This window comes from Pristis pectinata, chromosome 3, assembly GCF_009764475.1.
Source record: "Pristis pectinata isolate sPriPec2 chromosome 3, sPriPec2.1.pri, whole genome shotgun sequence".
Taxonomy (NCBI): Eukaryota; Metazoa; Chordata; class Chondrichthyes; order Rhinopristiformes; family Pristidae; genus Pristis; species Pristis pectinata.
Window position 1 is genome coordinate 18,436,540 of NC_067407.1, and position 24,734 is coordinate 18,461,273.

Sequence of the window (24,734 nt, forward strand, 5' to 3'; positions counted from 1 at the left end):
TAGAAGATGGGTTCTTAGCTTGGCTCTCACAAGCTGGCACTCTGCACCCCAGGAAGCTCCATTTTCCTTGCATAAGCTCAGTCTAAACTAATTAATGTCATTTTTTTGAAAGATCAGAGAATGGTGGACTACAGGGAATTGACACAGAAGATGAGGTCTAGGACAAATAAACCATCATCATATTGAATGACGGGGCAGGCCTGTGATCCTGATCACATTTTCTTATGTTCATCTCATGTTCTTAAGTAAAGTGAGGGGTTTAATATCGAGGCCTGCAAATTCTGTCTGAAAATGTCCCTTTTGGAAAACCACAGCAAACAATATGTTTTTGGTATCTATGATGTATGTTTTGGGTATTGTTTATCATGCATGCAATATTTTTATCTATAGTTGATTTGATCTGAAAATTAATTAAATGATCAGTAATTCAGTGTGCATATGGTATACTTTGGGAAATTGTAGTTTGGACCTCAGTGTACACATGAAGACTGCTGGGTACACAGCAGTCACATCAATCAGCATGCAGTACGTACCTGTAATATTGTAGTGCTTTGGAAATGGTGTGGGTCTTGTATGTAGGAAAGGTGAATTGCTAGGACTTGGGAACCAAACAATCAACAAGCACCATCTTCAAAAAGATAGCACAAAGAAAGAAAGAAAATCTATCATAGATATCTCGAAATCCAGTTCACGGAAGTTATATGTTTATGGACTGTGAGTTAATATACCAAGTGCCAAAGAGATCTGATTGCAGTGATGAATTGCGATAAGAGAAGTCAAAATTCCCCACACACTTTACATCAGATGTACAACTGAGCGCTTGAAACAGTCCATCGAATTTAATTTAGTGAAAATTAGGGTTGTTTACATGGTCAAAGACTGGATTATATTGGATTGTAAAGGAAATTAAATTCACAGCTTGGAGCTGTAATATTTACTTCCCAGCAAAATCACTGTAGACAAAGTTACTGCAGGCCGTTACAACTCATTTAAAATGGCTGCTTCTTTACAGCAAATTGAAATGAACCAAAGCCTTTTAGATACCTTACAATGCTAAAGGCTTTGGTCACTTTAATAACTGATAATGTAAACTGAATTAAGTCTTTATAATAACATAATAACACAAATTGATGTAAGTACTTTTCCAAGGGCAATTAAAATACATCATATGGTCTAAAAGCAGTATCAGAAAGCACAATATTTTTGTTTGCCGCACCATTTGGTCTTATATAAAAAAGCACAAATCTTTACATGGAACAACAGTGGTGCATTTCCTTATATTAGGTATGGGTCCTCCAAGCCTGTGACATATGGAGGCTGTTGTGCAGGCCATTTACATAAGGGCATGTCATTCATTCTTTGAATGAAAGCCCCACAAACAGGGAGTCTGGGGAATGCATCATCTGTCATGGACATCTTCCTTTAAGTGACTTTCTAGGTGTTGACAGTCACTCTTCTTGACTTGCCTCCAAATGCTGTCAAGGCCTCCGTTGTCTTCCCTCACCAAGCTTTGCCCTTTCTCCACTGCTCGATTGCCTGTCAGTACACACATGACCCCCATTCACCTCTCTAATTAACCCTCCAATTGCCTCTTAGCTTGACCCCTGAATGATACAGTGCCTAATTCACATCACCACCAACCATCCTCATTACCTCTCTGTCAATTGCCACACCAGATCCTCCCTGAAGTACATGCCAATCTTGTCTCTATCCACAATGAAGCCTCTACTCCTATTCCCCTATTTTGTATCAAATTCCCAATTTTCCCTATCCACTCACTTTCTAGCACCTGTGATCCACAACCTAATTCCCCGCATTGGTTCCACAATAGCACCAGCCAGTGGTCCAAAAGTCATTACATTGAACATGGGGTCCTCACACAAAAATGGTGCAGGCTTCCCACAAGGACACAACCTTGAAGGCTTTTGCAGGCAGCTACACAATTTCAAGCCTATTATTTTATAATGACACATTATTACTTTTCTTATGTTGAACCACTCAAAAGCTTACTCAAACTCTTTCCTCCAAAATTAAAGTTCCGTACACTAGTTATACATAAAAACATGTCCTTTGGGAATCAGGTCAGAGATTGTACAGCTCATATATTCCAAAACTTATGGGAGAAGGCAAAAAATTAGGACTGAATTTGATTAGTCATGGAGGAACTTAAATATGCTGCAGACAATATTCACCAGAAGAACAGAGAAGACAAAATTGCCAAATAGTTCAATAATTGGGTCCAAGCAGCCATGGAAACTTGCCTTTATAGGCAGAGGCATAGAGTATAATATCAAAAAGGTCATACTAGAACCGAATTGTGGTGTACGCTCTGGTCAACACATTATAGTAAGAATGTGATAGCACTATAGAAACTGTGGAGGTGTTTAATGGGATGTTTCCAGAACTGTTTTAACTTTAGTTTTGAAGAGATACTGTTCTGGCTTGGTTTATCGTTTTTTGGAACAAAAGAGGTTGAGGGGAATTTTAATCAAAGTGCATAAAATGCTTGAAGGTGGAGACTAGGTAACCCAGAAGAGCCAATTTTTCTTAGATAGTGGACAATAACTAATTAAGGTACTTGGATGAATGATCGGAGGGCAGTTCTTCATTGTTCTTCATTCACAAGCTGATGAAAGTCTGGAATGACGTCAGAGACAGCAACCATCATCACCTTTGAAAAGTATCTGGATGAGAACTTGAAGAACTGTAACCTAAAGGCCATGAGCTGGGACGTGTGAGATCAGCCTAAATAGGTCTTTTCTTAGCTAGTATGGACACAATTGGCTGAATGGATTCCTGGGCTATAAATTTACACAAATCTGTAATTGGATTCTTCAGCAGGGGTCCTTTGAGAATGTGCCCCTCCTGCTGTAAAGCTTAGCATTGTGTAGGTTTCTCTTTGACATGCATCATCACAAAACTATTGTGCAGATTTTGCTGGTAAGTGCTAGCAGTTCCACACAAAACTGATAGCATTTACCCATGTAACTGCCAGTAAGTTTGGCACCCTGAATTTATTGATAACTGGTGCTGCATCATTCACTACACTACAAAAGCTGGACTGCTCAGAGTCCAGCAAGGAGTGGCAACTCACTGAAGTAAGGGTGCAAGTATGTTGCCTATCTGCCCTTCATCTCTGTGTCAGGTAGGAGAGTCACATCTGGGTAGATAATCACAGCCGGGGGAGTACATTCCTTTCCAGATTTAAGATTCAGTTACTGATGCAGTTACATTGGGATGTTCGTTAAAAACTGGCATGTATGTGACATGCATGTCTCCTGTACTCATAACTCTGTCTTCTTTCAGCTGGCTTGCATTTCATTCTCATATCATCCTGTGATCTCTAGCCTCTATCTAAGTCCACAGCTGAGGCTGCTAATGGTCATGTAAACTATTCTATACCTCAGAATGGATGTCCGTTGTGCTTAACATTTTGGGTGGACTTTGCACCAGTTCCTAAAAAAAATTAGAATTGACTTAGAGCTTAAATAATGCTCCCCATTATCCATAAATTGTTAAAACAAGGTGGTAGCAAGGATGGATATTGAGATATCTATAGGAAATAACATAGTAAGTATTCATTATTTTTGTGGTTTAAATTTTAGTCCTTTGACCTCATGGGGAGAATATACCAATAATCTACACTTGCTGCATTTGTGACTCTGCTGATGGTTCAGATTTGGGGAAAATTCCATCCCATGCCTGGCCAAATTGCAAAGGGGAATACAAAGAGGAAGACTGCAAGCTTCTTACACAAACTAATTGGCTGCTCTTACTTCTACTTCAATCAATCCATCGCCAGATCTTAACTTCTTTGCTCATCCACGCAATGTAATAGTTGTCCACAAATTCAAATTAACGAAAAACAGTGCTAATTATCTTTTGTTCTTATTCCCCTGTATAACTGGGCCACACTAATATGAAGGTAGCTATCCTTTAGTTAAGAAGATAAGTTTTAATTGAAAATTCTTACCAGTTCTCCTGCTCCATTAACTCATCAATAATATGGAAAATGAATCTTTGCTCTGTCACAGTGGCAGACCTCCGTCCCAATGTTAATATATATTCATATATTTATATCCCTTCCCAACCACTAGTGTTGTTCTATAGCTCCAAAATTTGTTCTAAAATTAGGGCGACTCTATTGCGTTCATTGGGGGGGGGGGGAGGAGGGGGCGGGTGGTGGTGGTGGTGGTGGTGTTGGTGGTTGGATATATTGGCCTGACAACATCTGCAGAAGTGATCACCAGCAAAGTAAATTTGGAAGAAGTTGGAAGCTGGCCAGGTACAGTCAGGCCCTTTACAAAATGCACATGCTGGCCTCAAGACCCTGGTTGTAACCTGCTTCTGTGTTTGAGGCCCACAGCACTTACTGGCCTTATCTGCTCAGTACAATTTCACACAAGAAATATCAAAACCAGTGTTACATCTCATTTGATGTCATGCCCAGCAACCTCCTTGTGTATGCCTATCATACACAAGAAGATTGCTACCAGCGCACAGATAATTTTTTTTCAAAAAATTGCATTGTATAGTGCACGAAAATGTTACATTTAGCATTAGAATTTCTGCGCCATTTTTCTTTAGTATTGTGAGCTACATTTTTCTTTTATTAACTCTAGTTAAATCTCCCAATGCAAGAACATCAGCAATATTAAACTGGAACTTAGCCAGCCTTGAGTTAGGATCTAAAGCTAAAGCATAGCTGTTTCTGCAGTGCTTTCAACCATAAAACGCAAATAACAAGGTTTTAGATGATTTCTATTGAAAGCTTAAGGGATGGCATTTTACTTGAGTGAAGTTACATAAATGTCATTGTCCTTGTTAGTATTTAAATTACACGGTGGGTAGATTCCTGCATTGTAAGTCATAACGTTTTATGGAAAGGCAGTCAGTCAACCCCATACATTCAGCCAATTGCATTTTGACTGTAAATAAACTACTTAAGTCTCTTTTTTCATGTGTTCCTCACACCACATTCTGCTATTGCTAAGAATTGATAAGGTTATTGCTACAATAGTTGAATTTTGTTATTTAGTTCATACTAAGCACTGTTTACTCTTTCGTTTTATACTGAAATGCACTAATTCTATTCAAGTTCCTTTAGAGCTTGAGGGATAGACCTCTACATTGAGAGTTCAGGGACTATGCATTCAATGCTATCATCTGTTCAGTCTAATTCCATGCAGGTAATGTCAAAATAAGTTTGGGCAGCAGCAATATTACCAAGTAGTCCTGACTATCAGTAGTTTTAGGCCATGAACACTTCTACACTTATAGTATGAGAGGGGAAGCTTTCATTGCTTTAGCCTGGTAGAATATTGAACTAAATGTACTGACGTATGCATCTGCAATCCTAGGAATGGGAACTTAAATTGGTTAAATGCTAGCATAGACTTAGAGAACTTCCAGTGGATTCATTTCTTCCTGGATGAGCTTAGTGGACGTGGGGATAGAGCTGGAGATTCTGGAATTCTGTGTTATATCTCAAGGCATGTCTTCTGATACTGTTGGGTGTTGAGAAAAGAAATATTAATCAGCATTACATACAAAAATCTGGTGGTGACAGGTTATGTAACTGGTAATAACAGCATTATAAAACCAATTTTAATGCTTATACTGCACCCGTATTATTTGTGTTGCTTCAGGGAAATGACTCTTCAGGTACCTTTATCCACCCACCATAATAGTGAGAAAATTGCTTTTCCTTTCCCTGTGGCTCTTTCTTCCACAGCTCACATTATTTTCTCTATTATGATGTGCATTTTTCTTACTTTGATTAACCACTGGCAAATTTTACAAGAAAATATTCTGCAAAATTCTCTTTGGGTTCCTAATGAACCTTGTGGATACTAATGTCAAATCAGGATCTTCAATGTACGTTACAGGCCAGAAGCAATCAGCAAATGGTATCTCCACCTGCAAAGCAAATGACTACAGTTGCTGGCAACCTGAAATAAAAATAGAAAATGCTGGTGATAATCCTAAACTGTCAGTAGTTTTACGCTTTGGATTTGTCTACAATTCTTTTCTCAGAGGGAAGACTTTAATTGCTTTAGTCTCGGCTAGTGAATGATAAGTCATTTTCACATGTAGCCACAGCTCTTTTAAGAAGGGAATTGAGGTTCTGCTTTTCAGTTCCCGTGTTTTTATATAGTGTTGAAAAATGTGCATTTGTAAGATCACAGATAGCAAAGTTGAATGATAAAAATGAAGAACATAATCACAATTAAAATCAAGTTTTAACCTTGTAACTGTGCTGGGAAGTTGAGAAGAAGAGTAGGCCTTTCAGCTCCTCAAGTCTATTTTGTCATTCAGTGACTAATTTGTGATCTAATTCTGTTCATCTGGCTTTTCCCTTAACATCTTTGGTTAGCCAGATGTACCATTGTCTTATCATTAACTGCCATTTCTGAAGGGTCAGTGAGATTATATACAGAATAGCTGTGTCACAAATCAGGGAAGAAACCTAATGAGCTGAAGCGTCAAAGATCAGATAAGGTACTTATCTGAATCAGCAACCTCAATTGTAAATGCATACATCAGGCAAGTTCATGAACAAGCTCTTCATGGAATTAAGTGGTTGGCTAACACTGTTTGACATGGCTCACATGTGGTTGCTTGATGAGGTTTTCTAAAGTGCCCAATATCTTGAGAAAAATCAAATCTTACAGGAAAGGAGAGGTGAAACTGAAGTTGAGTAAAACTCTTTTTATATATAATATGACAATGAAACATTGTTTTGAGAACTTATGGGGAACATTTCTCAAGCATTTTCAATTTAAATATGCAATCTGATGACATGTGTAATAGACCTAATGATTCTTCTTGTCATTGCAGATTATGATAGGGGAAGGTATTCTTTACTGTTGTCTGACAAAAAGAAGAAATGGAATAGCACCGGAGGCGAACATCAATGCTGGAGGCTGTAACTTCAACTCATTCCTCCGACGTGCTGTCAGATTTGTTGGTGGGTTCAAATACTGGTTATAGCATTTAGGTTCAAATATCACTGAATAATCTGAAGATCACCTGGAGATACAGAGTTCTGTTTACATCTTTGCTGCAATAGAAGTTCTGTTAGATTTGTGTTTGCCAACTGATTGAATTCAGGAAAGGATTCCATTGATGCTCAAACTCTACAAGCAGTAATATGTTTGGATTTGGCTAGCGATTAGATGCATTAGCCTAGAAATTGGATTCATTTGCACCTATTTTTCATGTGTAAATTGTGCACAAATCCAATCATTTCTGGGTGAAATTATACACATGGGGAATATGGCCTGGGCACATCTGTGTGCAATTCACCTTGGTGTGCCTGACAATTGTGGTGTTACAAGCTGTGCACTGTAGATTTACTGCATTGTGGCATAAATTGGAGCTTTCGCTTGCAACTGATGCCTTTTGTTGAACACTTAGTAAAAATCTAGGGGCATGATCAGTAATTAAAGGAAAAACAAAGGACTGCAGATGCTGGAATCCAGATGAAAACCACTATGATGCCAGAGGAACTCAGCAGGCCAGGCAGCATCCATGGAGAAAAGCAGGTGGTCAATGTTTCGGGTCAGGACCCTTCCTCAGGACTGAAGATAGGAAAAAGGGAAGCCCAATATATAGGAGGGGAAAAACAGAGCAGTGATTGGTGGACAAAAGAGGGGAGGCAGGGTGAGCACAAGGTGGTGATAGGTAGATGTAGGTAAGAGATAGTGATAGGCAGGTGTGGGGGAGGAGTGGAGAGCAGATCCACCAGGGGATGGGTCAAAGTAAGGAAGAAAAGGGGAGTAGAAAAAAGAGAGATAGGCTAGGAGAGGGAAGGAAAGAAGAGGCATGGATGGGGGGCGGTGGTGTCAGGGAGGGGGTTGTGGGGACATTAAAGTCTCCCACTTTAGGTAATCCCCACACACCCCCGACACTCCCTCCCAACCATGCCTCTCCTTTTCTTCCCTCTCCCAGCCTATCTCTCTTTTTTCTACCCCCCTTTTTCTCTCCTTACCTTTGACCCATCCCCTGGTGGATCTGCTCTCCCCTCCTCCCCCGCACCTGCCTATCACTATCTCTTACCTGCATCTACCTATCACCACCTTGTGCTCACCCCACCTCCCCTCTTTTGTCCACCTATCATTCCTCTGCTTTTCCCTCCTGTATATTGGGCTTTCCCTTTTCCTATCTTCAGTCCTGAGGAAGGGGTCCTGACCCGAAACATTGACCGCCTTCTTCTTTTCTCCACGGGTGCTGCCTGGCCTGCTGAGTTCCTCCAGCATCATCGTGTTTTTCATCAGTAATTAAAAGATCTGTGTTTTGATATTAATGTCTTGCACACAGCATCTGCCAGCATCAGTTTTCATTGCTATGGATAATGGAAGCACCACTGGTTCCCCCATCACTGTTTGCAGCCTTTTTCTACAAATTCCATCAGAGCTAGATGCAAGTGACATGAGTCTCTTGTGGCACAGTACTCAGGGCAGACAGTCACGTATGTGTTGACAACACACACAAGAGATTTCTGTGGCCCTTCTCCCATGTATTTCCCTTACCTCCGTGGTAGGTTTTCATGCAAAAGGTTCTGTGTCTGCCATGTGGGATTACCTTAAGGTTCAAACCTCTTCCCAGTGGTTAGTGTAGAGTGGAGTGATAGTTGTGAATTTTTCAAATGGTTTCAGATGGAAACTGTGCAGGTCCCATCATAGAATATACTTTTGCGTGCAAACTGCAATTTCATGAATATTTTCAGGGGATCTGACTGGGTTATAGTGCCATGTGCAGTATACGTTCCATGTGCATGAAGAGGATGAAATCTAATCTCTCGGCAGCTATGTTTTCAAAGTAACCCACAACTGGTCAATTTAGGTGACATTGAGAAATAGCTGCTTGGCTTCTGATGAGTTATTTTAATATGATTTGATTCATCTTTCGCAGAGGATTATGCCAGCAGGCTGCTTGGCAGCATGGCTCAATCTGAGGGTCAGGCCTCATTTACATAAGTCCAGTGGGCAATGACTGTCATCCGATGACCTGAGGGACCACCCACCATTTCTACGTCTCCCCCCTTTGACCCAGCTGACCCAGCCACTGTGTGCATGTCTCACGCTCTGCGAGTTTCACCCCAATGCTTCTATTGATGTCTTTTCTTGCTCCATCATTTATGCTTTTGATCCTCTTTCCCTGTACCCTCTTGGCAGATTTCCTTGCTGCCTAAGCACAGGCTTGTGAATTCTTGTGGACTGTGAAAACTGTTCCAAGTTAAAATCTTGCTGGGCAGACTGCTATACATTTAAATCTGAAAGATGCATAATAATGCCCCAGTTCTGTCAAAATAGCAACATGTAAAACCTCTAAGTTATATATTTTACAACAAAAATAAATCAATTTTAAAATGAATGTTTATTATAATTTATCAATGGGCACGTGTTTATATCAGTGTTATAAGACAATATTGGAAACACTAATGGGAAATTTGTCCTCAGTCACTGGGGTTAAATGTGCAGTATTGCCAAAATTTTAGGAGGGCTCCTTGGACAGGGGTTAGTATATTGGGCCAGATCTCCTGAAACACCAGTAATCCGTTATCATTTCCATCACCTTTCACTGCCTTGCCAAAACCGCATCAAGTATCTTGAATACACTGAAGACCATGTAATCAATGTAACCAGTTATCGCATATGCTGATCAAGTCCATGTAAGGTGTGTGTGTGTGTGTGTGTGTGTGTGTGTGTGTGTGTGTGTGTGTGTGTGTGTGTGTGTGTGTGTGTGTGTGTGTGTGCGTGTGTGTGTGTGCGTGTGTGTGTGTGCGCGCTCTTACATTGACAGATATAATGTTTAAATTAGCATAACAGTAAATGCATGGCACTTTAAAAGTGCAAAAAAAAGCAGGAGTCACCATGGTTCTTCTATTAAGGCAATTAGCACCCATTACTCTCCTTCACTGGAATTGTCATCAAGCTAAAACACTATCCCAGCAACAGCAACCTTTTTAAGCGTGATCAATTTATGGAAACATTGGAAACAATTTTGCTTTTCAGCCTTCTCTGATTTTCAGTTTTAATCAGTTCACGCGATCAGATATTAAGTGTTTCTGAGATTTTCCTTTCTCTTGATTCTTTTCCCCTCCCGAACATGTCACTGAGGCATGTATCCAATGTTCATCAGCCCTCCAGCACCTCAGTAGATTCAAAATTCTTCATGTACGAGAGCGAACAGAATTTGGAGATGGCCTGAGCTCCATCCTATCCTATCCTATCCTATCCTATCCTATCCTATCCTATCCTATCCTATCCTATCCTATCCTATCCTACCCAGCAGGGGTTATACTATAGGGGCCAGGGGAAAAAAATAAAAGCTGCCTAATTACTTTTCTCTTTGAAGTGTGGGAGTGTTGTGGCTAATAAAAAAAAAGACCTTGTTATAGTGCCTTAATCTTAGTTTATATCAGCTAATTTAGCATTATCTAGGGAATGAATATGAATTTTGGCTCTAAGATTAGGTGATCCAGGGAGTCCATTACCTTTTAGGACACATCTCTTTGGTGGGTTTAATTGCTGATTACCTTCTTTGTATTGGTATTGGTTTATTATTGTCACTTGTCCCAAGTATAGTGAAAAACTTATCTTGTATACCATTCGTACAGATCAATTCATTACACAGCGCAGATACATTGAATTAGTACAGAGGGCATTGAGGTAGTACAGGTAAAAACAATAACAGAGTACAGAGTAAAGTGTCACAGTTACAGGGAAATGCATTGCAGGTAGACAATAAGGTGCAAGGTCAAACAAGGTAGATTGTGAGGTCAAGAGTCCATCTCATTATATAAGGGAACCATTCAATAGTCTTATCACAGTGGGATAGAAGCTGTCCTTGAGCCTGGTGGTATGTGCCCTCAGGCTCCTGTATCTTCTGCCTGATGGGAGAGGAGAGAAGAGAGAATGACCTGGATGGGTGGGGTCTTTGATTATCCTGGCTGCTTCACCAAGGCAGTGAGAGGTATAGACAGAGTCTGGTATCTGTGGGGGAGGCTGGTATCTGTGATGTGTTGGGCTGTGTCCACAACTCTCTACAGTTTCTTTGCAGTTCTGGGCAGAGCAGTTCCCGTACCAATCCATGATGCATCCAGATGGGATGCTTTTAAACTGAGAGACTTCATCCCTTCCTGGGCTTTCACTGATCCAGAGATCTCACACTATCTACGCCCCAGTTGTGGGTTGCCAGTGGCAGAGGCCATCAACTGATGCAAGATCCCACTTGGATACTGAGCCCCAGAATGAAGAACCAGCAGCATTATTGTCCAGCAATATCAGAATTTCACTAGTTTGGGGAGATGCACACTCCCACAGAGCCACCAGCTTCCTGACACAAAATGCCAGTAAGTGCTGGCAATTACTGCCATGGCTACTGGTAGCCCATCATACAACCTGGAATGTTAGCTTGGATAGGGGATTAGTTAAAGGTGGAAAAACAGGGAGTAGAAATAAATGGGTTCAGCCTGGCACACTGTTACAGCTGGAGTGTTACAGGTACCAGCCCTAGATCCTCAGTTACTCACGATTCAGATTAATGACTTAGATGAAACGATAGAGTCTAATGCTTCCAGATTTGATGATGATATAAAGCTGGGTGGGAAAGGGAGGGATGAGGTAGAGGTCACTTGGACAGGTCAAACAATTGGTCAAGTTGGGAGCTGGCATATATTATAGGGAAGTGAGAGATTGTTCACTTTTATATAAAACAACACAGAATAGTTTGTTTTTTAACAGTGAAAAACTATTACTGTTGGTATATACAATGATACCAGCACGCTGGCTCATGAAATGCAGAAAGTAAATGTACAGATATAGCAAGGAATTAGGAAAGCAAATATATATATTTGTTCATGTAAGTTGAACTAAAAACAGTTTTTACTAAGAGTGAACAGAGCTTTGGAATTTTGGGTACAAATTCCATCTCCATACCTAAAAATGAATATGTTTGTCTTGAAGACAGTGCATCATGAATTCAGTAGATTGCTTCCAAGGCTGTAGGGATTGTCCACAAAGAGAGGTCGAGGGAGAATCTCTACTCACTGGAGTTTAGAAAAATAAGAGGTAATATCATTGAGACTTAAAAGATACAACATTGCAAATCTTAGGAATTCTCTACAGAGAGCTGTGAATGCCCAGTTACCGAATATATGCAAAGATGGGATCTATTAATCTGATGGACGCTAAGGTGTTCGGAAAACAAAGTGGCCTTGAGGCAAAGAATCGGCCATGATCATAAGAATAGTGGAGCAGGCTCAACGGGTTCTATGGCCAACATGTGTCCAGTTTCATTAAAGTCAATAGAACCAAATTTTGGAAGCAGACTAAATCACATAGCACAGCTATATTTCCATTTAATGCAAATGACTGAGGACAAATTTCTACCCCTAATTGAGAATTTAGGAAGCATTCTTCAGGACTAGGTATAACAATTTTAATTATTATAGCGTTACAGAAAATACTTTAAAATCTATTTTGGTGGAGCAGTTGGTATTTCATATTTGGAAACATTTCCTTTAACAAACGTAGATTTTAGAGCGCAATTCAAATATTCTAAAAGCACTTCTTGTAAGTAAAACTTTTCATGCAATGAAAATACATGTTGTTTAAATCTGCTGCACTAAAGCATTATAATATGTCCAGCACCTGGATTGAGTGTGACAACACCAGGATTTACGGAGATCACAACTTTTGCTGATTGTTCTTTGAAATTTTTCTCAGTTCAATGTACATGATTATAAACACCATCTGAACTGTGTAAATCATTTACAACATTTTAAACAGGAAAATGTAAGGGCATTGGTTATATTCTTCTTGTGATTATCACAATGTTAAAGATTAATTAATGCAAATAATTTACACTATTCATTTGGGCTCAAATCCAATTTAGTTTTGCTTTTTGCAGTTTCTTTCAATGAAAAGTTATTTGTCATACATATATGATGTTTAAAGTCCTATTTCCATTTTACTAAGCATATTTTGCTTTGCAGAGAGATGGTTGGCTCAAAGTATCGTGCTTTGTCCCATAGACTTCTTTGAATCAGTGCTTAGTGGGGAAAATTTGTGTGCCAAAATGACATATATAGATTAGATGTAAATAAATAAAAGTAAAATTGTTTCAGTTCTTTAGTTGTGTTTCTTAGGGAAAACATTACTTTTTGCTTTAATTCAGTAAAAAATATAAATGTGGATAATAAGTAAAAGTAAATCTTTGTCTTCTTTGTGTATGATATAATTTAAACTCTTTAGCTGAGTTTATATGGAATGTCACAATTCCAATTATTACTTTTAATGAGAAGAATCTTAAAGGAAACTTTATTTAGTTCAACACAAAAATGTTTCAGTAAAATTATACAAGTGGAAATATATATTCTACTTTGCACCATTTATTATCAACTCAAATTCTCTCTGGTTTATTGATTGGGCTAATAATGTTCGTTAATGGTATTTCTGTAGCTTTGATATTTTTGGCATTAATTCACTGCTATTTGGAATAAAGACTCGTGTACCATATGATTTTGAATTAGCAACTGGAGATAAAAATGCTCATGCTAATTATTTTTGATTTCTCTTGAGTGTTCTAGGAGTTCATGTGTTTGGCCTTTGTGCCACTGCTCTCGTCACTGATATTATTCAGCTGTCAACTGGGTACCATGCCCCATATTTTCTTACAGTGTGTAAGCCTAATTATACATCGCTAAATACCTCCTGTGAAGAAAATCCATATGTTGTGGAGGATATCTGCACAGGATCTGATCCTTCTATCATTAACGCTGGCAGGTTAGACTTTACATTTTATTTTATCTATCAAGAAGCTGCTTATTTTCTCTGTACTTGATTTGGGAATATGTTTAATTAAGGCATCACTGGTTTGCATCATTTCAAAAAATGATGCACAAGAATAAGGCATCTTTCACTTTCTACTTATTAAAATATTAAAGCACACTCAGATAAGCTCATTGCTGAGCTTTCTATAATGAAAAATAGCCTCAACCTTCTCTCAGGAGAGCAGCTCAAGTGTAATGAGAAATTCTCCAATGTTCTGTTTCAATAGTTCTAACTCAATTAGATAAATTCACATCAGATGTATTTTTAGTTTTGGGGACCTGTTGTCCATAAAGTCGGTGGTAAGGAAGGCAAATGCAATCTTAGCAGTCATTTCGAGAGGACTAGAATATTAAAGCAAGGATATAATGCTGAGGCTTTATAAGGCATTAGTCAGACCACATTTGAAGTATTGTGAGCAGCTTTGGACCCCATATCTAAGGAAGGATGTGCTGGCATTGGAGAGGGCCCAGAGGAGCTTTACAAGAATGATCCTGGGAAAGAAAGGGTTTAACATATGAGGAGCATTTGATGGCTCTGGGCCTATATTCGCTGGAGTTTAGAAGGATGAGGGAGGATCTCATTGAAACCTACCGAATATTGAAAGACCTGGATAGAATGGATGTAGAGAAGATGTTTCAGTCGTGGGAGAGTCCAGGACAAGAGGGCACAGCTTCAGAATAGAAGGACATCCCTTTGGAACAGAGATGAGAAGGAATTTCTACAGACAGAGGGCAGTGAATCTGTGGAATTCATTGCCACAGACGGCTGTGGAGGCCAAGTCATTGGGTATATTTAAAGAAGTGGTTAATATGTTCTTGATTAGTAAGGGTATCAAAGGTTACGGGGAGAAGGCAGGAGAATGGGATTGAGAGGGAAAAATAAATCAGCCATGTTCGAATGGCGGAGCAGACTTGATGGGCCGAAAGGCTTAATCCTGCTTCTATATCTTATGGTCTTATTGTCTTATAAAACAATCAGAAGATTTTCTTTGCTCTGGACTGCAATGAAACCTGCAGCAGTGGTAGTAAGGGTGGATTTCCAGAAAAACTGTAAATGTTAGACATCCAGATATTCATTTTTATTCATCTCTCTTGTCTTGAGAAAGGAAAATCAATGTAATTGTCAAGTTAGTCTTGAAAAATCTTTATTATACGTCAAGTATTTATCACGGAAAGTTCAAATGCAAGTTGTGATCCTCACTGAGCTAAAGGGATAGATTGCCCTTCCACCAAGTGTACAAAGTGAACAATTCTCCAGGGAGAATGTTTTATACAACATGTTGAAAACCATTGTGCATAAGGTTAAATTGTAGTATTAGGAACAACCACATCTGATTTTATTAAGATGTGTCCCAGGTGATTCCACTAACATAAGCTAGCTGGCATTATGAAGAAGATACCTGTAGAAAAACTGTTACCAGTTCCTGACACCAAAGATCAAAAAAAGTGGTGCAGAACTTTGTTCTTATTCACTAATGATTGAGGAGTGCACAATATTAAGTGTACCTTCCTCTACACAATCATTTTCACTGACTTAATAGATTGGAATGTGCGGAGGTGATGACCATAGGTGGACTAGATTCATGCATATGTTCAAGGCAAACAAGAAATGATAAACTTATTTAACAATAGCTTGAAATCATTTCAATAGAGCTTGATTTTTCCTTGCCACAGGCAGTAAGAATTTAGCAATGACTCTAACTGTCACTGGCAAATTTCCTTTTACACTTGCAACATTAGTCATAATTAGTGATAGCAATGCAGTCACGAACTTAAGAAAAAATCTTCCTGCCAACTATTTAATTGCAGTTCAAATTTTAATTATCAAAACTGAAAAGAAGAAAAAGTTTGACTTAGTGTTCATCTGTTGCCATTAAGTCTGAAACTGAGTAATGTTAACAATTACATGCACCACAACTACTGAAGAAAATTATGATTTCACTGCAGCAACATTCATTCATTTCTAAATATGAAATGTCTGAGTAATTGTTTCAATCAATTCTTTTAGACAGTGACCAACTATCATTAGTATTATTTCTGTAAATTATTGGGGTGGCTAGATTATGACTGGATGAAATTATAGTTATTAATACTGATAAAGTTTTGTTTCTGATTGACTGCCTGCTGTATTCAGGATGCCAAGTGTGGAGTTGGAATGTACTCCCTTGAATCCTTCCTCCTGCAGGGCAGGGCTTCTGCTTTGCTGAAGTCCTGATGCAGGGTTTCGACCTGAAACATCAACAATTCCTTCCCCTCCCCCACAGTTGCTGCTTGACCTGCTGAGTTCTTCCAGCAAATTGTTAGTCAACAGTGGTATTTGACTGTCCATTATTGCTGGCCAATTCTACAACCAACATTCTTAATTCAACCCTTATTGATGTTCACTGTGCAAATTATGCTACTTATTGTCCCCTATAATGTTCCAAAGTGAGGACACTGGGAAGAACATTATTTCCACCATGAGGTAGAGACAGTGGATAGATTCTTGCTCCACAGGATGGTAGAAACTTACTCTGATCAGATGTTATTTACTCGTCCTACTGCACATGTTTGTCCTTAAATGTTAAAGACCAGTGGTATCAATAATCATGTGAGTTTATTCAATGGTAACCAAGTTATCCAAAGGAGTTTAATACCTGATTCTATCACCATCTAATGGTGAGTTCACTCATCTCAGCTGATGAGCCATTTGTAAGTGCAACAGTGGGTTCCAATATCTCCAGGTTAGAGAGAGTTAAGACAAAAAGTTGGCCCTCCCTCAGCCGTCTGGAGGCTGGTACCTCTCAACTTGCTCAGATATACCAGGTGCCACTGAACCAGTGGTGGAACAATTCCTGGTTCACAGAATGCACACTGTTCTGGCTCAGCAACCCTTGGCATTTGATGTCATAGAGCTTGTTGTAAAATCCCAACAATTACAGAGACTTGGCATGACCAGATGTCAATGGTTTTTGAGCAGTGTGGGGAGAACATTATAGTTGGAGAGTGACAGAACCTGTGAGAATCTTGGTTTGACATTGAACAAATCTGATCCGATCTGTCTAGTCATAATTAAAATCTAAAAAGCAACTGCATTTTGTTTCCATTAAACATGAACAACACCAAGAATCACCCTTCATTGGTCATATTTTAATTCTTTTCACTCTCTGCATTTATTTTTGTACTTCTTAAAAAATAGACACAGATTCTGCCTGTGAGTACTGTGAAGGGGAAGAGAGCAGATTGGCATGCTAATCTAAGAAATGGAATGTCATGCTGGTACATTGGGAGGTGCTCTGTAATTAGCAATAGGACATGGTTGTTGCTGTCTGGAGGGAGCTGCTCACTTTGTTCCTATCTGAGGAATGATTGTTTCAAAATAGACACAGTCCTGTTTTCCATCATGCTTTTTCGATAATAACATACACCTTTATTGCACCTTTAATACTGCAATTATCCCAAGACATGATAGAAACAGTCACTTAGCAAAATAAGACAGATTAGATAGGGCACATGAAAATCTGGTAAAAGACAGATTTTAAATAACAATTAAATGCAAAGGTTAATAAGGCAAGAGTGTAAGCAATGTAACAGAAAAGGGCATTGGCAGTTACGGGACAGATATAAGTTGTATAAATTGGAAGAGACAGAATAGGCCAGTTTGACACAAAGAATATTGGGAATGAGGCTCTGGAGAGAGGAGAACATAGAATAACTTCTAAAAATTCATTAAGGAAAGCTTGGCCAGAGCAAAACATTAACCAAGGTTTGGCCAGGGCAACTCATTAACCCAAGCTTAGTTGGAGCAACTAACACAAGCTCGGCTGGTGGAATTTGTTTTGTTACTAAGCACAATTATAAGCTTGGCACAAGACTTGTAAGTTAGATTTGAATGGCAGAGATTCAGACGAGCAGAGAATTTTGAAAAAGGAAGGATGGGAGGTGGCAAAGAGATCATGACTCTTCCTAACAAGCACAGATTATTCACCGATACAGAAATATTTTAAGAAATATTTTGTAGAAATGGTCAGAAATGGGGCCATAAAACAATAGGCTAGGTCAATGACCTTCCTCCCACAATTCGCTTTAAATTCTCTGAGGGAGAAATTTGTCTTTGGTCACTGGGACTATATTGGTAATTGGTAATTGTTACGTGGTTTGGCTGAAAGTCGTACTTGTGTCCAATCAGGAAAGGGTGGAAATAAATGCAAGCTATGCCAGACGGTCTCATGCACACAGTGCTAGTGACCAAAAATGTATTTCCCTCTCCACATAATAAAGATTTGTCTCTGATCTAGCTGCTGGCTGTTGTCACAAGAGATAAATTGGCCTTTTCGTATAATTTATATAAAACTGCAACAATCCCCCTCATCTCACCAATATTTGTAATAACATTGTTCACTCTAATTCAATGGCAGCTGAAAATACATTTAATTAACGCTGCTGTGATCATTACTATCACTGAGAGTGTTAGAAAATGAAACTGGTAGAAGATCAACCATAATTGATGGCAAAGAGGCTAGCAGGACCAAAGAGACTATTCATTCTCCTATTTCTTATGTTGTCATGTTCCTATGACTCAATTATTTCAGAATTTTTTAAATTTATTTAACCTGCCAAATGATTGACTATTGATATTGAGCTCTCCAGTTTCATTTTTCCTGCACTATCCCTATATCTCTTGAATCCCTTAATATCTAGAAATCTAACAATATCTGATTTGAATGAACTCAATGGCTGGTCCTTACCAGCACCCTGGTAGAGAATGCCAAAGATTCACCACTCTTTGAGTGAAGCAAATTCTCTTCATCTCAGTCCTAAATGGTGTACCACTTATTCTGAGACTGTGACCATTGGTTTTAGATTCTGTAGCCATCGAAACAGGATTTTGTCGAGCCCTGTATGAATTTCAGTGGTTTCAATGAGATGTCCTCTCATTCCTCTAAGTTCTAGAGAATATGGACTTGGTCTACTCAATCTATCCTCATATGGCAAACTCACCATGCCAGAATCAGTCTGGTAAATCTTTCCTCACTGCCTCTGTGACATGTATATCCTTTTTGCTTAGGTAAGGGAATCAAAACTGTTTACAATATTCCAAGTGCAGTTTCAACATGACCTTTTCATAATTGTAGTAAGATATCTTTATTCCTGTATTCAAATTTTCATGTAATAAAAGCTTACATATCACTTGCCATCCTAATCACTTGTTACACCTGCATGTCAGCTGTCAGTGACTTGTATACAAGAACACCCAGGTATTTTTGAACATCAACATGGCCCATTTAAAAAAAATGTGTTCTCTTCACCAAAGTGGATAAAATCACATTTTTCCATATTATATTGCATTTGGCATGTTCTTGCCCACTCACTCAACTTGTCTATATTCCCTGCAAGTTCTTTGCATCCTCCACTCTATTCACAATTCTACCTAGAGTCATAGAGGCATAGATTTGTGCAATCAGCAAAATTGAAAATATTAAATTTGGTCCTGTGGCCAAATCATTCAGATAAATTGTTAAATTGTTAATAGCTACAGGATGTTATATCCCCATTCCTCCAATGGCAATTTCGCTACCATTGGCTCAGTATTTATACTCTTACTGAATGGTCATGAGATCAAACACATAGTCTGTGCAGAGCTGGAAGCATGATCAGAGATGCTATATTGGTAAGTTGGTAAATTGGTTTATTATTGTCGCATGTACTGAGGTACAGGGATAAACTTTGTTTTGCATGTCATCCATACAAATTATTTCATCACATCAGTGCATTGAGGTAGTACAAGGTAAAATTAATAACATAATGCAGAATAAAGTGTTACAGTTACAGAGAAAGTGCAGTGCAGGCAGACAATCTGATGCAAGGCCATGATGAGGTAGATTGTGAGATCAAGAGTCCATCATATCGTACAAGAAGTCTGTTCAATAGTCTTATAACAGTGTGATAAAAACAGTCCTTGACCCTGGTGATACATACTTTCAGGCTTTTGTTATCTTCTGCCTGATGGGAGGGGGGAGAAGAGAGAATGTCCGGGGTGGGAGGGGTCTTTCATCATGTTGGCTGCTTTACTGAGGCAGCGGGAAGTGTAGAGAGAGTCCATGGAAGGGAGGCTGGTTTTTGTGATGTGCTGAGCTGCGTCCACAACTCTCTGCTGTTTCTTACAGTCTCGGGCAGGGCAGTTACTATATCAAGCTGTGATGCATCTGGATAGGATGCTTTCTATTGTGCATCAGTAAAAATTGGTGAGGGTCAACGGGGGCATGCCAAATTTCTTTAGCCTCCTGAAGAAGTAGAGGTGCTAGTGAGCTTTCTTGACCATTACCAATTTAACAATTTACAAGAAAGAGCCGGTGAGTTGCTACCTTGTACTGATGCACTCCTTCTGGTGTTGGCCCTCCCACACAACTACTGGCCAAGGAATTCCAGGATTTAGGCACAGTAATGTTGATGGAACAAAGATATATATTTATGTGATTAACAGAGGGAGTTGCATTGCAGTGTTCCTAAATTTTTGGGTTGCAGTGGCCTTGACAAGCTCTTGTGGATTGTTACCATTTTGTAGATGGTATACATTGCAAGGACAGTATATCAGTGGTAGAGAGTTTATTGACTACTGCAAATTGGTACTGGAAGTATTTATTGTTACTATAGGTGGGTGGCAGGATAATCAGAGGGTGTTACTAAGCATGTGAGAGAGAATAGGTTACAGGGAAATAAGTGGAGGAATGGGATTGATGGGATTTTTGTGAGAGCTGGCATAGACTCAAATAGCCAAATGGCCTCCTTCTGTGCTGTAAGGAAAAATATGTGATCATCGTTGTGCATTGTTGAAAATCTCCAGTAAGGGAAAAATGGATGATTCCTCATGATTGGTATCTCTTTCCTTGGTTAATGCAGAATATTTGAACTTAAACAAGACTGGCTTGCTAAATAAGAACTTAGGCATTTTAAGACAAGAACAGTTTTTCATTGATTCAACATCTGAGGACTTTGGAGTCTGTAAAGGAACAGATGACAGCCACAGCATCCCCAAAGTAATCACTCTGCCTCTGAATGAAATGGGAACAGAACTCTGCACACTTTAGTATTCTATGGTTTGATTAGATTAACATATTGAAAGAATATTCAAATGTCAGGTTCTCTTGATAGGTTGGCAAAATGTTCTTTCTTGCTTATGTCATTAAAGGAAAGATTTACAGATTAGTTTGAGTGGCATGAATAACAGTTTCCTTTTAAAGTGATATTATTTTTACAATTATTATGTCCACATATTCTTTCAACTGGATTTTGCTGTGTGACATTTCATTGCAGTGTAGGATTATGATACCTTTTAGCATTGACCTTTTAGAATATTGCAGTTGAAAAATATTGGCAATTGTTCAAAATTCAATATTTAGTATAGGCAGGTAGAAGGTTCAATAATGCTAACATGTTTGTGTCTAATAGAAATAACTGCTGAAATATACAGAAAATCAGTAGATCATGGAACCAGATATTATCTAAAATGAAATTAAAAGCCAGGCTTTAGTATTTACATTGCTGTAAGAAGAAGGAAGCCAATGAATTCAACAATAAAAGTGTGATTGAAAATGTCTTAACCTTAAATCATTATTTTGTTTCCTGGTAGAGATTTATTCAATGTCACATTAATTGCTAAAAAAGATTTAACGTTATGAGAAATATGTGTTGTCTTTCAAGTAATGATCAATAAAATCTACCTGTAATAGGAAAATATTAACAGCATGTTTTGTAAGTCATATTATATTTCTCATTTTCCAAAAAAATAATTAATTGTTGCAACAAATGATAGGATTATTGTCATCCATAGATCAGTAATTTATATCTAACAAAAACATTACTTCATTTATTTCATATGTTCTTTAGAAATATAAACTTTTGTCTGCAGAAAATAATGTATGCCTTTTTAGTTAGAAGAAATGCTAGTAAATATTACAAAAAATGTATACAGATACCTATTATAAAATGTATATATGCCAATACATCAAATTAATATAAGGTAAACGCTGTAAAAAAAAAACTTTATTAAGTTTTTAACTGGCATTCTATACAAAGATTAAGTAATTGTCTTTCCTTAGCCTACACCTTAGTGAAATGTTGGGACCACATTGGGCAAATGTAGGATAGCTACAAAATGAACCTATAAAGGAAGAATAAATTGTTTGAATCACTTTAGCTTTTGGATTGAAACTATTCTACCATAAAGTCATAGAAACACACAGCACAGAAACAGGCCCTTTGGCCCACCATGTCCATGTCACCCATTGTACCTATCTGCACTAATTCCATTTATCCATATTAGGTCCATATCCTTTTATGCCTTGGTGATTCAAGTACTTGTTTAAATGCTTTTTAAAAGAAATCTTAGTAATAGATAGAAAGAGTTTCTGTTGGTATATCAAAGAAAAACCAAAGCGAGTGTTGATCCTATGGAAAATGAGTCTGAGGAAGTTAATGGAAAACAAGGAAATGGCAGGTGAATTAAACAAGTATATTGTATCATTCTTACTACTGTACAGATGATGCTAGTAATCTAGAAATAGTTGTTAATTGGGAAATGGAACCAATGGAGTGGGGAGGAACTCAGGAAATCTGTAACCACAAGGGAAGTGGTACTAATTAATTGTTGAGGCTGACAGGTCTCAGGAAATGGAGAGTAGGTATAAATTGCTCTTTTTCTGGTTGTCAAGATGCAACAACTGATATGTCACAGGGATCTGTGCAGGGTCCTCAACTTTTTATAATTCATACAAGTGACTTGAATGAAGGCACTGAAGAGAATTAGCCTGGTGACACAAAGATCAACGGGAAAGTAAGGTGTAAAGAAGACATAAGTGACAAAGGGATATAGAGAGGTTAACTGAGTCAGCAGAGATCTGGCAAATGGAGTAGAATGTGAAATTGTCCATTTGGCAGAAAAATTAAAAAAAAACAAGCATATTATCTAAATGGTGAGAGATTACAATGCTGTGAAAAGCAGAGGAAGCTGCATGTTTTAATGTATGATTCTCAAAAGGCTAGTTTACAGATACAGCGTGTAATTAGGTAAATTATCAGAATGTTGTTGTTTATTGCTCAGGAAATTGATTATAGAAGTAGGGAGAATCTGATTCAATAACACTGGGCATAAATGAGATCGCATGTAGAGTACTGTGTACAGTATTGGTTTCATGATTCAGGAGGACATTAATGCATTGGAAGCAATTCAGAAGGATTTTATGAGACTGAGTGGGTGGGTTACTTTATGAGGAAGGTTTGGACAAGTTTTGTTTGTGCCTGTTGGAGTTTAGAAGAGGGAGAGGAGACTCAGCTGAAACATATAAGATCCTGATGGGTCTTGACAAGGTGAATGTGGAGAGGATGTCTCTTGTGGGAAAACCTAGAACTGGGGGTCACTGTTTAATCACTATTCACTGTTGAATAGTCGCTCATTTAACATAGAGATGAGGCAAAGTTTTTCTCTCAAAGAACTGCAAGTCATTTGAACGCTCCTCCTCAATGGACATTGAAAGCAGAGTCTTTGAAGCAGAGGTAGTTAAGTTCTTGATAAACACAAGGGTGAAGGTTATGGTGATGGATAGAAATTCAAAGTCAAACTTACATCAGATTAGCCATGATCTTATTAAATGGCAAAGCAGGCTTGAGGGGGTGAGTGACCCACTCCTGTTGCTAAATCATAAGCATGTTCATATGTAAGCATGTAAAACATCACCAGTATAACCAAGTTGTTTTCTTTTCTCTTTGCAGAAAGTCCTTTCCATCACAACATGCCACACTTGCAGCCTTTGCAGCTGTATATGTTTCAGTAAGTAATCAGTGCTGCCTGGTATGATTCACAACAAAATAAATGTGAGCTAATTATAATTTGTGAATAAGATCTTAATCTGCTTGTGAAAATTAGTTGTTACCCTCATTTGTAGATTGCTGTGTAAATTGAAAGGATTTCAATCCAAGTATGCAAAATTGATGGGCAGGCAATGAATAAGTAGTTCACCTCCCTGTCACATGATATGATGTTGGAATCATCATGATGAAACACCTCATCCATCTCCCAACTGATCACACTCACTCCCCACCATAGCTCTGTAATCTCCTATGAAGGGTTAAGTAAAATATTAGGCCCAATAAAAATGCTCTATGAAAATTCTCCTTGAACTCTGCAGATGATAGAAACCAACAGTTCACATTGACAAAGTACTATCTTGAAAGACACCTACCTTCTGTGCACTGCAATCTCTTCCCCCTCAAGACTGGCCCAACTCCAACCTGAAAGAATACAGAGAGTTGGCATCTACCAGACCAGCTGACAATGTTCTCACTAGTCCAAGGGAAAGAACTACTCATTAGCAAGTATATTCCTTTTCGTACATTGTTGAAACTCACGTCCCTTCATTCGCCACATCAGTACTTCTGCTGTTTATTATGGAATGATATTTATATCTATTATAGAATTATAGAATGATGCAATAAGAAAGAGGCAATTTGATTCATCATGGCAGCAAGACCTTGACAATATTCAGGCAGAGGCTAATAAACGCCATGCTCTGACCAAAGATATTCTAAATGTCTTCCCTTGATATTCAAAGTCATTACCAACTCCAAGTCACCACCCCACCACCCCCCCCCCCCCCCCCCCCCCCACCTTCCATTCATATCCTGGGATTACCATTAACCTAACACCCAGCTGGACCAATCACATAAATACTGTGGCCAGAAGAGCAGATCAGAGATTGGGTATCTTGTGGAAAGTGAATTACCTCCTTTCCACCATCTATAAGGCATGAGTCAGGACTGTGATGGAAAACTCCACACTTGCCAACACTCCCCACAACACTCAAAAAGATCAACTCTGCTGGGGACAAAGCAGCCTAGTTGGCTGATAACCCACCCAGCA

The 24,734-nt window shown here is 38.7% G+C and overlaps 1 protein-coding gene across 4 annotated transcripts in view; it reads left to right on the forward strand.

Moving 5' to 3' along the window:
• The window catches only part of LOC127568229 (phospholipid phosphatase-related protein type 4-like), a 70,165-nt gene that overhangs the window by 36,363 nt on the left and 9,068 nt on the right, over positions 1-24,734 (forward strand). For 3 of the 4 annotated variants that reach the window (XM_052011739.1, XM_052011737.1, XM_052011738.1), the window contains 3 exons: positions 6,841-6,970; positions 13,598-13,793; positions 23,588-23,645. In XM_052011739.1, coding sequence (XP_051867699.1) covers positions 6,841-6,970; positions 13,598-13,793; positions 23,588-23,645 — 384 coding nt within the window. The remainder of the gene's footprint in view (positions 1-6,840; positions 6,971-13,597; positions 13,794-23,587; positions 23,646-24,734) is intronic. The other variant, XM_052011740.1, reaches the window with a different exon arrangement.